The following is a 14,709-nucleotide window of genomic DNA, read 5'->3' as shown; positions in this document are numbered from 1 at the left end:
AGTTTTGTTAAAGTTAGTTTAAGGATTCAGTTCAAGTTTTCTGCCAGCTCATTCTGATCCAATAAAAATATCTACTTTGTTTTTTTATTAGCGTATTAATAAAACCGAAATATTTATCTATAGGTATGATATAGGCGACTTGTCCCAAGTATCCCTAGATCCTATTAATTTCCGTTACATTATTAGCTTTGAAGGAGGTTCCGTGCGGATGGGATAAATAGGTATTACCCCTAAAAATAATGTAAGTTTATCCCCAGTGTGCTGAGTTTTCTAAATAAAACACTGTCGAATTAAATCAAGTCTTTTTTGGCAAGTTTAGAAGTAGTAGTGTAGTCGTGATAGTTAATTTGATAAGGTACCACAAGACAGAGTTACTTTTTAGGGTTCCGTACCCAAAGGGTAAAAACGGGACCCTATTACTAAGACTCCGCTGTCCGTCCGTCCGTCCGTCCGTCCGTCCGTCTGTCTGTCACCAGGTTGTATCTCACGAACCGTGATAGCTAGACAGTTGAAATTTTCACAGATGATGTATTTCTGTTGCCGCTATAACAACAAATACTAAAAACAGAATAAAATAAAGATTTAAGTGGGGCTCCCATACAACAAAAGTGATTTTTGACCGAAGTTAAGCAACGTCGGGCGGGGTCAGTACTTGGATGGGTGACCGTGTTTTTGCTTGTTTTGCTCTATTTTTTGTTGATGGTGCGGAACCCTCCGTGCGCGAGTCCGACTCGCACTTGGCCGGTTTTTTTAGATTTTGCAATATTTTAAGGGATAATAATTGTGTAGAGAACAAGTTAAGTATTCTTTATTGTGCACATACAGAATGATACAGAAAATAAACCTACAACAGTACCTGATAACAGGCGGTCATATCGGTCAACCGTCGGGCTAAAAAGTGATCTCGAATCCTTGAGTGGAATTGGGAAGAATATGACGATGGAACGAGCATTAACGGACGAACGAAAATTAAAAAAATGCCAAAAAACTTTCTATTATCAAAAGCAAATTCTAACTCTTTAACACTTCAACCCGTTGAGTTATGCTCAAAGAATTTTTAATAACCTTAGCAAATTGGGCGGCTAAAGGGGCCGAAATTCAGGACTAATTCAAAACAAAACAAACGGTGCTATTGTTGAAACGCTTACGCCTACGTAATTACAGTAATTTAGGAGACGATTAGGTGTTCGCGGAGACGCGAAATTGAACCGTAATTTCTGTAAATACGTGAAATATCGTTACGATTTATGATTGAGGGTAGTTATTAAGTGGGCGGTGACAGATTATGATTACATATGTTTGTGTTTCCTTGCTGGTTAACTTGATATTGGATTTAGGGTATTAACCAGTCTAATTATAAGTTTGTAGGTATTAGGCACAGACTTCTTCTCATTGTACAAGATGAGTTTTCATTGTGTAGCGCTGGCAATACTCTACTTTATTTTTCCTGGGCTAGCTTTAATTTAGTATAAACAAAGTTTTATTTTATAGGCATTCATTTAATTTTTAAGTGTAGGTACCATACTTTTCCTGTATTATATAATATAAATATAATTGCCAAGGAATTTTAATACTATTTCATAGCGATTCATTACATATATGTATTACAGTACCATACCGGTTGTATTTAATACCAATTTTGTTTTTATTCAGTTATTCCTGTTTCGTATTATGCGTTCAATAAAAGTACTTTTACTCCATAGATATTTTTATTTATTTAATTTGTAATATATCCCGAACAATGACTCTTAGTTTTACTTCATTTGTTCTATAACAATAACATACTATTATGTACAGTCGGCAGCAATATCCTGAACAAGTAACCGAATGAAAGTGCACTCTTGTGAACTGCTGGAAACAATTAACGTTTCCTCTTATTGCTGCACGACTCACACACCACGATTCTATATCAATATAATACCAATTTAATTGAATTAAATAATATACGGTTTCAGGGCGATTTTTTTTTTGTCCCCTAGACTTTTTTTAATTTGGGATTTTTTATGTTATTTCTACTCAGAATCACGAGCTCTTTCTATCCTAATAGGAGAAAAAAAGTGTTCCAAAATTTCCATACATTTTTCGATCTTTCCATTCCGCGACCGCCATACAAAGTCTATGAAAAATGGTGACGTAATGGAAATAAAAACCTTAGGACACTTTTTTTCTCCTATTAGGATAGAAAGAGCTCGTGATTCTGAGTAGAAATAACATAAAAAATCCCAAATTTGAAAAAAAAATATTTAGGGGACAACAAAAAAAAAACGCCCTTCAAGATGACATGCTAATTTACATTACTTATTGGTACGAAAGAGCCACGATATTGCGCGACTGGCTTTGGGCAAGGCGACAACCATAGGTTGGAGCGAGACACAGCGATCGAATCTTTCGTTTCCACTTATGGTTTTCGCCTTAGCCGAAGCCAGTCGCGCAATGTCGTGGCCAACGCGTAAGAACCTAAGAACGTGCGGGACCAATACATTTCCAATATCATTTTGTTGTATCAAAAACGTATTCTAAATAAGGCACTGTAGGTCGAGAGGAATGGTGAACATTAGGACATTAGCAAATAAGTAAATAAAGTACCATCGTTGACTCATTTAAGCGAAGGAAGACCGAAGGCGTTAAAATTATAGGACGCAGGACTTAATTACTTTCCCCACTACCAATGCCAACGTTATAAATACACAATATACATCGTAGGTATTCGGTGGGAATTATGATTTTGTACCTACACAATACACATTTGCGCTAGTTTCTGTATTTAATTAATTTCGGTAATGGTTCAAGTACCTAAACAAAATTAAACTCAACAACGGCTTTGTAAGTTTGTGCTAATAATTTTATTACAAGTTACTAAATACCTGCCTCTTTCTCACTACCTACCGATTCCTATTTAAGTGTGTTTTGTTTTAATAGCAATTTAAAGATTTTACGTTACGCGAGGAGAAAAACTCACTTCCTGGCCAAGGCAAGACGTAAAACTTTAGACAAACCACGGGCGGTAATTCATAAAGACCCAGATCGCATATTTATGGCCCTCACCTTCGGTTCGGGCCACAAACACCTGCGATCTGGAGCATTCACGAATTCACCTCCCTAGGTATGTAATGTACCTGCTATTGATTATTTACCGGCGATGGGAAAAGATGGATTAAGAACTCTTCTTCCCTTTTTCTCTTCTTGTGTTTACGTCCACAGGAGAGACGTTACGTCGCTGTGTATGACCCATATTCACTGAAAATCAATTTAGCATATTTTGGATAATAGGCTAGGCACATCAATGCAACATTACTATAATGGATATCACAGCTATAGGACGGAAATGTGCGTGGTTCTGTTCTATTTTAGCGGGCGGTCGATATTTTCTACACACTTTCTATTAGAACATTCTCGATTGTTACCTTGCCTTACGACCCACCCCTGCTTTGCACGGGTTAACAAATTATACACTCAAACCTTCCTCAAGAACCACTCTACCGATAGGTGAAAACCGCATGGAGATCCGTTCAGAAGTTTTTGAGTTTATCGCGAACATACACACAAACAAACCGACGTGGCGGGGGACTTTGTTTTATAAGGTGTAGTGAAGTATCGGTGATGGGTGAGTCTCGGTTGGGGAAAATATGGTATGGACATAAATGGTATGGACATAACTAGCAACTTCATCGTGCATTATTAATGCACGCAATGTAAAATTAGCCTCATTCGTCAACGAAGATTAGGCAAGACAATGCTCGGTCAACGGATGCTGACAATTTGCACTCCAGTTAACGAATTATCCTAATCCTCCTTAATTTGACAATCTCGTACTCCACCTTCACTTTCACACAAAAATCTCGCTTATTTATAACGCGATAGGGTTCATTTTGCTGCTTATTTTTATTTTTGATAGGAGTTTTTTGAAGAAACAGATAAATTGCGGGTGCGAAATATTGTTCACGGAATGAGGATGCGCCAATAGTTCAGCGAACTTGGGCCGTTGGGGAACTAAAATTAGTTCTGTATGACGCATCAAACGTCATACTGAAGTACATTTTCATAATCACAATACCAGGAACATCATTCATCAGATTTATGAACACTGACATTAAATGAATATGAATGTGTGAATTGTGTTATATTTGAAATAAAAGTAATAGGGTCAAAAGCTTTCTATGAGTTAAGGGTATGCGACTTTTTTGTGGACATCATAAAATATATGGACTTGAAAGAATCGTTAACTTTCACAGAAAACACGCCGGTTTTTCCGAACGTTTTTGACCCATTTATTAAAGTAATACGTATAAAGGATGGCTCACGCTATACCGGGCCGGGGCCGGGCCGGAGCTTCCGGCGTACCACGTTTTCACCGATAGACGGGCCCAGTCCGGTCTAGCCTGAGTTTAAGTTAAAGCTTGGCAAAATGAGGCGCTTCTCTGGAATCATTTTATTATTTCTACGAGCGACTGGTTGTTTAAGAAAGTTTTTATTGTTGTTTAACTTAATTGTTCGATAATTACACCTAACAAAATCAACTGAATAGCCTGGGCCTGGGAGGAAGTTGAAATTAAACCAATTACTTAAAGTATCAAGTATACACAATTTGTTGATCTAAAAAGGCTGGTAGGTATATTGTTATCCCCTAGTCGCTCAGAGGACTATAAAGAGGCTACAGTATTTTGATTTTTTATTTTGATGTATCATTATTGTATAGTAAAAAATACTAGTAAAAGAACTTAAGATTATTTATATGACGAATAGGAACGTCGGAAGCTAATGGGTCAAACTTTATCCGTGGGCAGAATATCGTTAGTATGATAACTTACCTGGTACATATTTTCCCCACACTCTGACCCAGGGCAGGATTGTGAAGGGCAATGCCCAGAACCAGGTGAACACGATGAGAAGGGACGCCTGCACTTTGTTGATGCGGCCGTCCAGCGGGCAGGATATCGTTCTGGTGGACAATACATGCGTAATCAAATGTAGATATTTAATATCTATGACAACATTCACAACTACACTCATGGACAAGAGGAACACCTCGAAGTCCTCGATCGGTATGTCTAATATTAGGTATTAGTGTGTTGCCATGGCAACCCATACGATTTGCCAGTTTGTGGTCTAATACCGTTCGAGAAATGGGGCCCAGAGGGATTGCAAGTGCGTTTTTAAAGATGGGAGTAGGTACGCTCTATTCTTGAAGGTTTGTAGGTCGTATCGGTACCGGAAATACCGCGGACGACAGTTCATTTAGCTGTGCGAGGCAGGAAGTCTCTGCCATCAACCATCTAGTGGTGAAGATGGAAATGTTGTCGCGGAGAGCGATGGTGGAAATCGGAAAGGAGCGGCAGGGTAGGTTGAAGATGCAACCAAGATGCTAGAGAGATGGCACACTTACTTGTATCTATCAAAAGCGATCACGGCATTGGCAATAGCACCTCCAATACCAGAGAGCGAGCCGAGTGCAGCATAGATGTCGCACCCGAGCTGGAAGCCCACAGTCCGCTGGTAGAAGGAGTTGATGATGAGCAGGGGCATTTCCAGCATCATCATCATGTCGAAGATCGCCAGGTTTATCACGAACATGTTGCTAGCGCTGCGCAGGGATTTTGAACTGTAACAAGAATATTTGAATAAGTTTTTCGTTACTTTTTATTTTAAATAACGAATTAAATATCCGTGGAAATAATAGTTATTTACGATACAAGTGCGGAAAGTAAGAAATTTGCAACTAGTGGTGATAAATTGACACGTGGTGACACGGAACTAGGCACGGAAAATAGGCACGGAAAGTACTTATATTCCCTTCGGGATAGTAGCACCATATGTCGAAGATTGCTCGACGTTTTCGCTTCATAACGAGAAGCTTCACCGGGACCCCCATACGTGAATGACCCGTTTAATATATTTAATAAACAAATTAATTTGGTATATAGCAGTCACTCTGCGCCTTATTTAAGAGTCATACGAACCCGTTGACAAAAAGCCGCTCCCATACAATTGAAGTTACTTTCTCATTTTAAAACGACATGCTGAAATTACATGAATCTTGGCATTACCATTTACGTGACAAATATTTATCTATGTTCTGTGTCTGGAACTAGTATTGTTATACAAAGAAAAGAAAGTGAGTAGAAGTTTTGTACCTATGTAACTTAACTGTATGACTAATTTTTTTTTTGTTATTTATTACACAGAAGTTACAACTTTTTTGTTAAGGGCAAAGCTCCACAAAACTACATTTGTTTGACTGTGGAGTCTCACTATTCTATACTTAATTAAAATATTACATAGATGGATACTCTCTGGTATTTCAACGAGGCCAATTTCGCCGATGCGCCAAATACCGAACCGAGATATAATCGACATATTATCGATACACGACCGTGACGGGCATTTTAGCGACGCGCGGCGAGCCAGGAATATTTTGCAGGCCGATACTTTATGTCCTACTAGGTTATTGTATATTCCAGTAAATTGTTAAAAACTTTAACTACATTATTAAACTTCCTTCTTCTTGAAAGTCAGTAACATTTAGTACGTTGAGTATTTAATAGTATTTATATTTAGTACGTTGAGTATTGAATAGTATAATGTTGCCCCGACAACAAAAATCCAACGCAATGGCATTTTTCAAATATTTTCTCTATTATAATTAAATTAATAAATATTTTCGGGGCACTCTAGCACTCTACACAGATTGGCTCGGCCCCAAACTAAGCAAGGATCTATATCTGAATCCCTAAAGTCTTTTCTCCTATCTTTGCATTCCCTAATTAATATTGTTTGTCATAATGATCAGTTGTCCTAACTCTAAAAACCCTAATTTTTGTTTTCCTAATTATTGATTATTACTTATATCCTAATGTTATTAAGCATATTTTCTTTTTGCAAGGGTCGCAGTTCTAACCTTAACCTAACCCACTTTTGTGGCAGCAAGTTCTAAAACCTAACCATTTATCAGAACCTTACATTATGGAAAATAATCGTTATGACAATTGATCGTTAGTGCATGTGCCCATTAGGACAGAATGACACCCACTAAGCAAAGCTTGTACTAATCATAGTACAAGCTTTGCTGTATCAACAGACGAACGCGAAATACAGAGAAGGAATTGCAGCTGCGGGCGCAGCATGGTTCCATTTTTATCGCCTGTCACTATGCCCATTATTTTCGCCCTCACATACTTGTTAGAACGTGACAGGCATGGTGACAAGCGATAAAAATGCGACCGTGCTACCGCCGCAGAGTTGCACATACTTTTGGCGCGTTGTTTCATCTGCTATTATTGGTGCTGACTGTACAAGACGACCCTATGGTTATACATACTTATACATACTTATACAGGGTGGCCAAAAAATCGTGGATCAAACGAAACAGGGAGATAAAGTAGGTAATTTCCAAAAAAAAATCTTTCTACAGCATGGCCATAACTTCATTGCACGAAAAGTTATGAATTTTTGTTTTTTCTTCAATGAATACAATTTTTGTAGTATTGATACATTATCTAATCACAATTAAACATTTTTTTGTTTTATTGCTTTTAATCAATTTATTTTTTATTGTGTAAATTGTAAAAAAAACTCGGTAGTTTCATAAAAAAAAAAATCATAACTTTTCGTGCAATGAAGTTATGGCCATGCTGTAGAAAGATTCTTTGTTGGAAATTACTTCCTTTATCTCCCTGTTTCGTTTGATCCACGACTTTTTGGCCAGCCTGTATAGATAAAAACATACACAGATAACTTCTTACCTTCCAAAATCCTTACAAATATTCGTGATGAACACACAAATAAATGCCCTTACGGATTCGAACCCGGGAAATTGTTTTCACGTCACATGTTACACGCGGCCTATTGCAAGTGAGGGGCCATTTCCGGAGCGCCGGCAACATATTGAAGTTTCAGTATGGATGACATTCACTTCGTATTGCTGAAAATCTGAAATGTAGGTCAATAGAAATGGTAACAAATCGTTGCCTCAATTGCCTCTTTCAAATTTACTAATTCCTAATATATATTCGTATCATAAAAAGTTATAGCGACTTGGCAGCTTGGCATCCATTAAATGCCGTCACACTTTTTTTTCCATTTCATTTATTTTTTGCAATCATGTTCATGACATACATGTGTTAAATAAAATATAAATAGGTAGTCGGTACATGATACCCTGTTAGAGCACAGCAAATTTTCTTTAAAAAAGTAGGTGAGTTGAGTCACGGTCAACTCACGATGTAATGTTTCATATGAATTCTATAATATCTGGGAGACCGAGCAAAGCTCGGAAAACATAAAATCTCAAAAATTTGCGTTTTTCCAGAGATAAGACCTAGATAGATCGATTTATCGCCCCCGAAAACCCCCATATTCCAAATTTCATCGAAATCGTTAGAGCCTTTTCCGAGATCCCCGAAATATATATACCTACATATAAATAAATAAATATGCAAGAATAGCTCGTTTAAAGGTTATTAGATAGATAGATAGATTAGCAAATCGTTTTGACAGTTCTAAAAAAGAAACTGATTTGACTAGTAGGAAAATACCCTATTCCGCTTCAAACTCTATATTTAGAGTTCATCGCCAATCCTCAAATTAAGAAATGTCATCAAACTCTTTATCATAAAAACTTTTCCAACTCAAACTTTCCACACGAAAGGGACATCAAGCAAACATTTTTTAATAAAATTATCATAATTTTCGTTTCGCTTCATCTATTGTCTTTACTCGGACGGAACTCGGGGGGAATTTTGAATAAAACGAGCAAGATAAATACGATTGCGTATAAAAATGTACTTTCGTAACATTGAAAACGTTTTTCGAAGTTGCGAAGAGTAGCGGTTTCCAACTTCGTTCGAGATCTTTCGGGCGGTGGAGTTGCTTTAAGTAAGTAAATTGTCACTCTTTTTGCTTTATATATACATGTTTACTTTAATATATTAATTATTTTTATCTTTATGTAAAATATTTTCGATATATTATTTTTCCGTTGGAGCGATTTATTATCAAAGTATTGCATCAAAAAATGGTTTTTGAACCCTATTCCTTTTGAAAGTATCCAACGACATCCCATACTTTAGGGTTAAAGCGAACATAAAAATATCCCCATTCTACGTGTAGTCTACTCTTAAATTTATTTTTTGTCGGCATGATTGATTTATATTTCCATGCTAATTAATGCTAATTGCAGCTTTCCAGCACTAACGACCGAAGCAACCTCGGAAAGACGAGACAGATAGAGGATAGACAGCTAACGAAACTAAAAGTGTTCCTAGTTGATTACGGAACCTTAAAAATTACTGGGAACAGTAGTTCAAATAAATTTTAGAATAGATTATGAATTTAAGGTGACATTCGGATGGCAAATACAGCTGCATTAAGGTGACAGTCCATTTCCAACCGCAGCTGCACTACTGTTCATTTTACTATGGAAATTGACAGTAACAGCGACGCGTTCAGTACCAGTAGTGCAGCTGCGGTCAGAATGGAATACTCTTACTGTTACAGTATCACTGTTAAGGCCTCACCGCGGGCACAGTCATGTCACTGTCAATTTCCTTGATAAAATGAGTGACGTTCGTAGCCACGTACTGCCTCGATTAGAGCGTTCAATCCGTCGGTCACTTTATTAAGGATTTTGACAGCGACATCACCACAGAACAAGTAGAATGGCGATGCGAGCAGGGTACATGTCGCCGCCGGTTATGAGCAAACGCTCGCATGCTAGTACTCGCCCGCGCTGACCGAAAAACGTAAACATGCCTTTTGCGCCACAATAACGTTCAGATTAAGAAGCCAGACATCAAATCTGTCTAAAGGAGGCGTATCCATTCACCAGGCATACAAGTTTTTACTACCGTTGCGCGAGAAATGTGGAAATGTGGAGAGCAACGAGCGGCGACACCGGTTCCGATACTAACTGCGCGCGATAGCCGTTCTAACCTCTTTAATATGTTCTGTGGACATCACCCGTTTTAAAGCTGCAGAAGCTAAATGCAGTCGACATCCCGCACGTCACTTAACATCACCTTCAGGTGAAAATGAAATGTGAATGAAATATATTGTTACTACAAGAGGTAAGTACCGTGAATTGTGCCTTCTTTGCGTTATTGTGCTGCAACAGTTTTTATACATTAAAACTATTATCACAACCTTATTGAAGTGTTACAATATGATAATAGTGATGGGTTACAATAAATCGGCATAATATATATCAACATACCATAATAATAGGTAACAGATACATTTAATTTCAAGTTTTGGATCAAATTCTCGAGCAAAGTAGGCACATTTTACGGCACCAAATTTCTTGTATCGAAAGTTAATCCCAGCTTTTTCTTTTCAGAATAAAAGGCATTTTTGGTTCATAAAGTTTTGTGATTAATTTAATTATTAAGAAACACCTTTTAGGTCATTGATTTTTCTTATTGTACGAGTAAGCCGCGGTTACGAGTATATTTCTGTACCTGCGTTATTTTTAAGTTGTTGTTGTATTACTTGTATTTAGTCTACTTAAAGATCTGACTTTATATAGGTACGCTATCGACTCGATATCAATATTTTTTAAGTAGAATCTACTTAGTAGATGAATGACAAATAATATGAACATTATTTTGGCCTTTATAAATTTAATTTACCTATATGTGAACCCTCTGTCATCTTATTCTGTCGGTTGTCCGTTCAGAAACTTAATTAAATCACCGAACGACTGACGCCCTCAGCAACACTCGATCAGATCAAATTGTTCCGCCTTTTGGCTTAACTAATTCCTGGACTTTTGTGAATTCCGTTAGAAGGTTTCTGAACGTCCAGCTGGTAGAGTTTGGGGTTATGCTAATATTATAAAGTTCAGATTGAGGTAATGATGATTTAGTTAAATAATTGGGTAAAAATATTTGTCGTATTCAGTCCCGTTATTAATAATGGAGTATCAAGGGTATTCATATTACTTTTGTGCCTTCAACTTTTGTGACGAACGATTGATATCTTTTCATATGTGAACGCAACTTTAAATTTTCATTTGGAACCCGCATTTAAGCACGTAGGATAGTGATTTGAGATGGTTAAATAATCTTATGTTTGGTGGACTTCTATTCTATTCTATAAAATTATACTTTTGAACATGATCATTTAACAAAAAGAACTACTCTTAGCCTACGTATCACACAGAGATTAACTATAACTAGGGGTTGGTCTGTGACTATAACATATAATAGAAAAAGCAATGCTTATATGAAAAGAAATAACCTAAATATAAACTGAGAACTTAACCGACATTTTTAGAAAGTACCTAACATAAAACGTCACGATTTCCGTAAGAGCCATTACGTAAACAATCCCGGGAGTGTCTCCTTCATTACAAAAAGTGATGGTTGAAACATTTAGACAAGTTCCCTGTTTCGAGGCGCTCTCGACTTTGCGTAATAACAAGGGGTTTAGCTTGTAAATAAGTGAAATTGTTTGAAGCGCCATTGTTTTCACTAGTGTATACAGGCAATTCAAAACAAAATATACGTCTACATCTCATTACAAAACTGTCGTCGCTGGGATGGGTGAATTAAGTTTTGCTCAAATGTACTTACCTACTTTGAGCTCTAAACAATAAATGTTACACAAATACTGACTTCTACTAAACACTACTACTTTTTTTCTTCTTCTTCTGAATATTGACTTCTTCTATTAATTGTATTACACAATGAATAATCAGAATAAGTAAGTAGTAGAAGTCAGTACAAATCGCAATCAAAATCCACGGACTTCGCGGCATGGAGTATGAGTGTCAAAGCCGACAGTATACTTCTCTTTATCGGTTTCGATGACTTTGATGCCAACAGTCAGGCATTTTTCCTTTTACTAGCTCCACTGCATAACTTGCTAACCCTTTTGCATTCATGGCACTATGGCAGTATGGCCAACCTTGTACGTGCTAAAGATATATTTAACGATCCTATTGCCCGTGAGCGACGTGACCACAAGCATGGTGTAGGGCGCCAGGCAGTAGTAGTACTGTCGGGGAACTTACGTGCTAAAGATCCACACGACGATCCCGTTGCCCGTGAGGGACGTGACCATCAGCATGGTGTAGATAAGCGCCAGGCAATAGTGCCAGTACTTGTTGACGGCGGGGAACGCGCGCCAGTGCTCGTGCACCATGTCTTGGTGTTCTTCGGGAATGTTCCATCCTAACATGTGCTCTTCCACCTCTCTGGCTACCCTGAAAAAAATAAGGTCGCATTTTTGAAGTCTTAAGAATTGTAGAGTAAAATGACAGGCGATTAATGTTTTAGCAACGGTGCAGAATCGCGAAATTCAAAGTAAATTGAATTCATTGCAATTTAATAATGCGGTAATTTTAATAAAAATATGGCCGCAAACGTGAATCAGCTCTATGCTTCTATGAAACTCTGACTTTAACATAAGATAATCAGATGGTGCCTGGTTAATTTTTTTTTTGCTGCTGAGCATATAAACTTCTACGCTTACGTAAAACTAAAGAAAATGGTGTGTTGTTCCTAAAGTATGGAGATTTAAATTTGATGTGTTGCATATTTTTTACAGGTTGTTTGAATGTTTCACGCGCCACACTACACAGTCAATCCCTCGAGTAACTTTTTAAGAGGAAAACAAAAATAGAGTCTTAATTTTATATTAAAAGGAAGCAATCTCCCCTAAAAAGGCCGGATTTTTGGCTCAATTAGTTTAATAAAGACCAAGAAAAAATGATAAAAGCGTTTTAATTAAACGACAACGAAGCCTCAAAGCCCTCTCGAAGCACCAGAATATCAAGCCCAATATTTCAAAGGGGCATATAGGATGTGGAAATGTAACCATCAATCAAGTCACAGGGACGTTCAAGCCAGACAAAAGAAACTGAACTTTATGAGGTTTGCAATAGAGATGGGAGTGCTTTGTAAGGAAGTTTCCAATAGATTACGGTTGCGGGTTATGGACTGCCATTTGTTACTAACAATAGCAGTGATAATTGTCGATTGAGACGGATACGGTACGGTTGTTTTGGTTATAGAAACAGTTCAGTTTGGGAAGGGTTAAGGATATGAACTAGTGTTTTTAAATAATTACAAGATTAACACTTTCTATTATTTGAAATGTTTTTAAAGTATAGACTGAGCGGATCAACGGTACTTTTAAAAACATATAAACTAGACTGTTGTGACTATTCACACAATAAATAATAGTACTAGGTACAGAAGATTCGCTTTCTAACAAAACGCGTCTGTTACGATTACGACAGATAAGACCGCTAGGTGGCGCAAGCGCCACGCGCGGCCTATGGCTAGCCACCAAAATTGGTGTGATGCTGATTCTTAACCGGATTAATATAATTTTTGACAAATAATTTAGCCAAAGGTACTTATTGTTCAATTAATTCAGAACAACTAAGGTACTCTGGGTCTTTGGGGTAAGTTTGAAATCGGAGTATTTTGAAAATGGCATATATCTATAAAACGCTCATGCAACGCCTACAAAGGCATCTTGCTTACTGTTGCTACTTTAGGAGATATTTGCCATTTTCAAATAATCCCGCTTCCGGAATAACCTCAACGCATATTTTTAACTAAAACAAAATGTCAAAGGTAAGGGTGATACTAACATTTTCAATGGATACGCCATAGGCCCGATCACGTCCGTGTAGTTGGAAGCCATTTTGCACACGAGCTCAAAACAAAATGGCCGACTATGAAATCTACACTATGAGTACCAGTCTCAACATTTGTGAATTAAAAATGTAAAAATAAATACTGGTTTAAGACGAAGTGAGTAGTCCGACTTGGGTCGCTTCTCACTTGTGCGGTTCGACGGCGCCGGCCATCTTTTATATGGAGCAAATAGTGCGTGTTAGTTAATTCCTTAATTGAATAAAATAAAGCTGCTTGTCTATTTGGCGAAGCATGTATTCTATCAATGCCGGTCAGGAGTTCTCAAACTGTGAAGGAATCTTGATTTAAATTAGCGAAAAGGATCCTGAAAAAATTGCCAGAATATTTAAATTTTATTGACGGATTTTAGTCGGTTGGATACTTTTCTCTAAACTACGTCCAGCTGTTATATTCTGTACCAAAGGTTTATTGTATCATTGTCAAATAAGAATACAGCCTCGTTGTAAGCGCACACGGTAGCCTATGGACACTTGCAAACTCTAGTCAGAGGCTCAACGAGAGCGTTACTAAACCCAGATACTGAGGCAACTTAGGTAATAAAGTCAGCTTAGTATAATATGTGTTTTCATTTAAAATATACCATCCAAATCTTTTAACATTAAATCAATCGACCTTTAAAGCTAGTTACGTAATTTTTATCTCATTTAACTAGACCATAATCACGTCCGCAGGCCACAAAATGTTTGGAAGCAGCTAGATTTGTTCAGTGCACTTGGTTGAGGGTGGCGCCCATTAGCATTCAGCGCGCGTCGGTCATGCTTCGCGAGTAATGCCTAAATACCAGACCACATCAATATTTTGGCTAAATTCTATACTTGGTGAATATTTTCTAGCCCTATTGAGACGCTTTTATTACACTGTAAATATTTAGGAGTCTAAATATAATACAAAGCCATGCAAATTGCATTTTGTAGAAATACGAAATGCCAATTAATGTTACACAAATAATTTTTCATCATCTAACGTATCGATAAAAGAAAAATATACAGCGCAAAAAGAAGATAGGCAAGGGTCCTCGCTGAAGGAGTAACTGTTCCAGTGTTAT

The 14,709-nt window shown here is 37.4% G+C and overlaps 1 protein-coding gene across 2 annotated transcripts in view; it reads right to left on the bottom strand.

Moving 5' to 3' along the window:
* LOC134652512 (opsin-3) overlaps nt 1-13,805 on the bottom strand; it is a 32,688-nt gene extending 18,883 nt beyond the window's left edge. The window contains exons 1-4 of one of the 2 annotated variants that reach the window (XM_063507706.1): nt 13,598-13,805; nt 12,008-12,199; nt 5,384-5,599; nt 4,809-4,939 (exon numbers count right to left, since the gene is read on the bottom strand). In XM_063507706.1, coding sequence (XP_063363776.1) covers nt 4,809-4,939; nt 5,384-5,599; nt 12,008-12,199; nt 13,598-13,650 — 592 coding nt within the window. In that variant the 5' untranslated portion in view covers nt 13,651-13,805. Of the gene's footprint in view, nt 1-4,808; nt 4,940-5,383; nt 5,600-11,908; nt 11,966-12,007; nt 12,200-13,597 lie in introns of those variants that run through there. The other variant, XM_063507708.1, reaches the window with a different exon arrangement.
* Between the last annotated feature and the right edge of the window lie 904 nt (nt 13,806-14,709).

The sequence above is a fragment of the Cydia amplana genome, chromosome 11 (genome assembly GCF_948474715.1).
Source record: "Cydia amplana chromosome 11, ilCydAmpl1.1, whole genome shotgun sequence".
Taxonomy (NCBI): domain Eukaryota; kingdom Metazoa; phylum Arthropoda; class Insecta; order Lepidoptera; family Tortricidae; genus Cydia; species Cydia amplana.
This window is presented reverse-complemented; position numbering and strand designations above follow the sequence as displayed.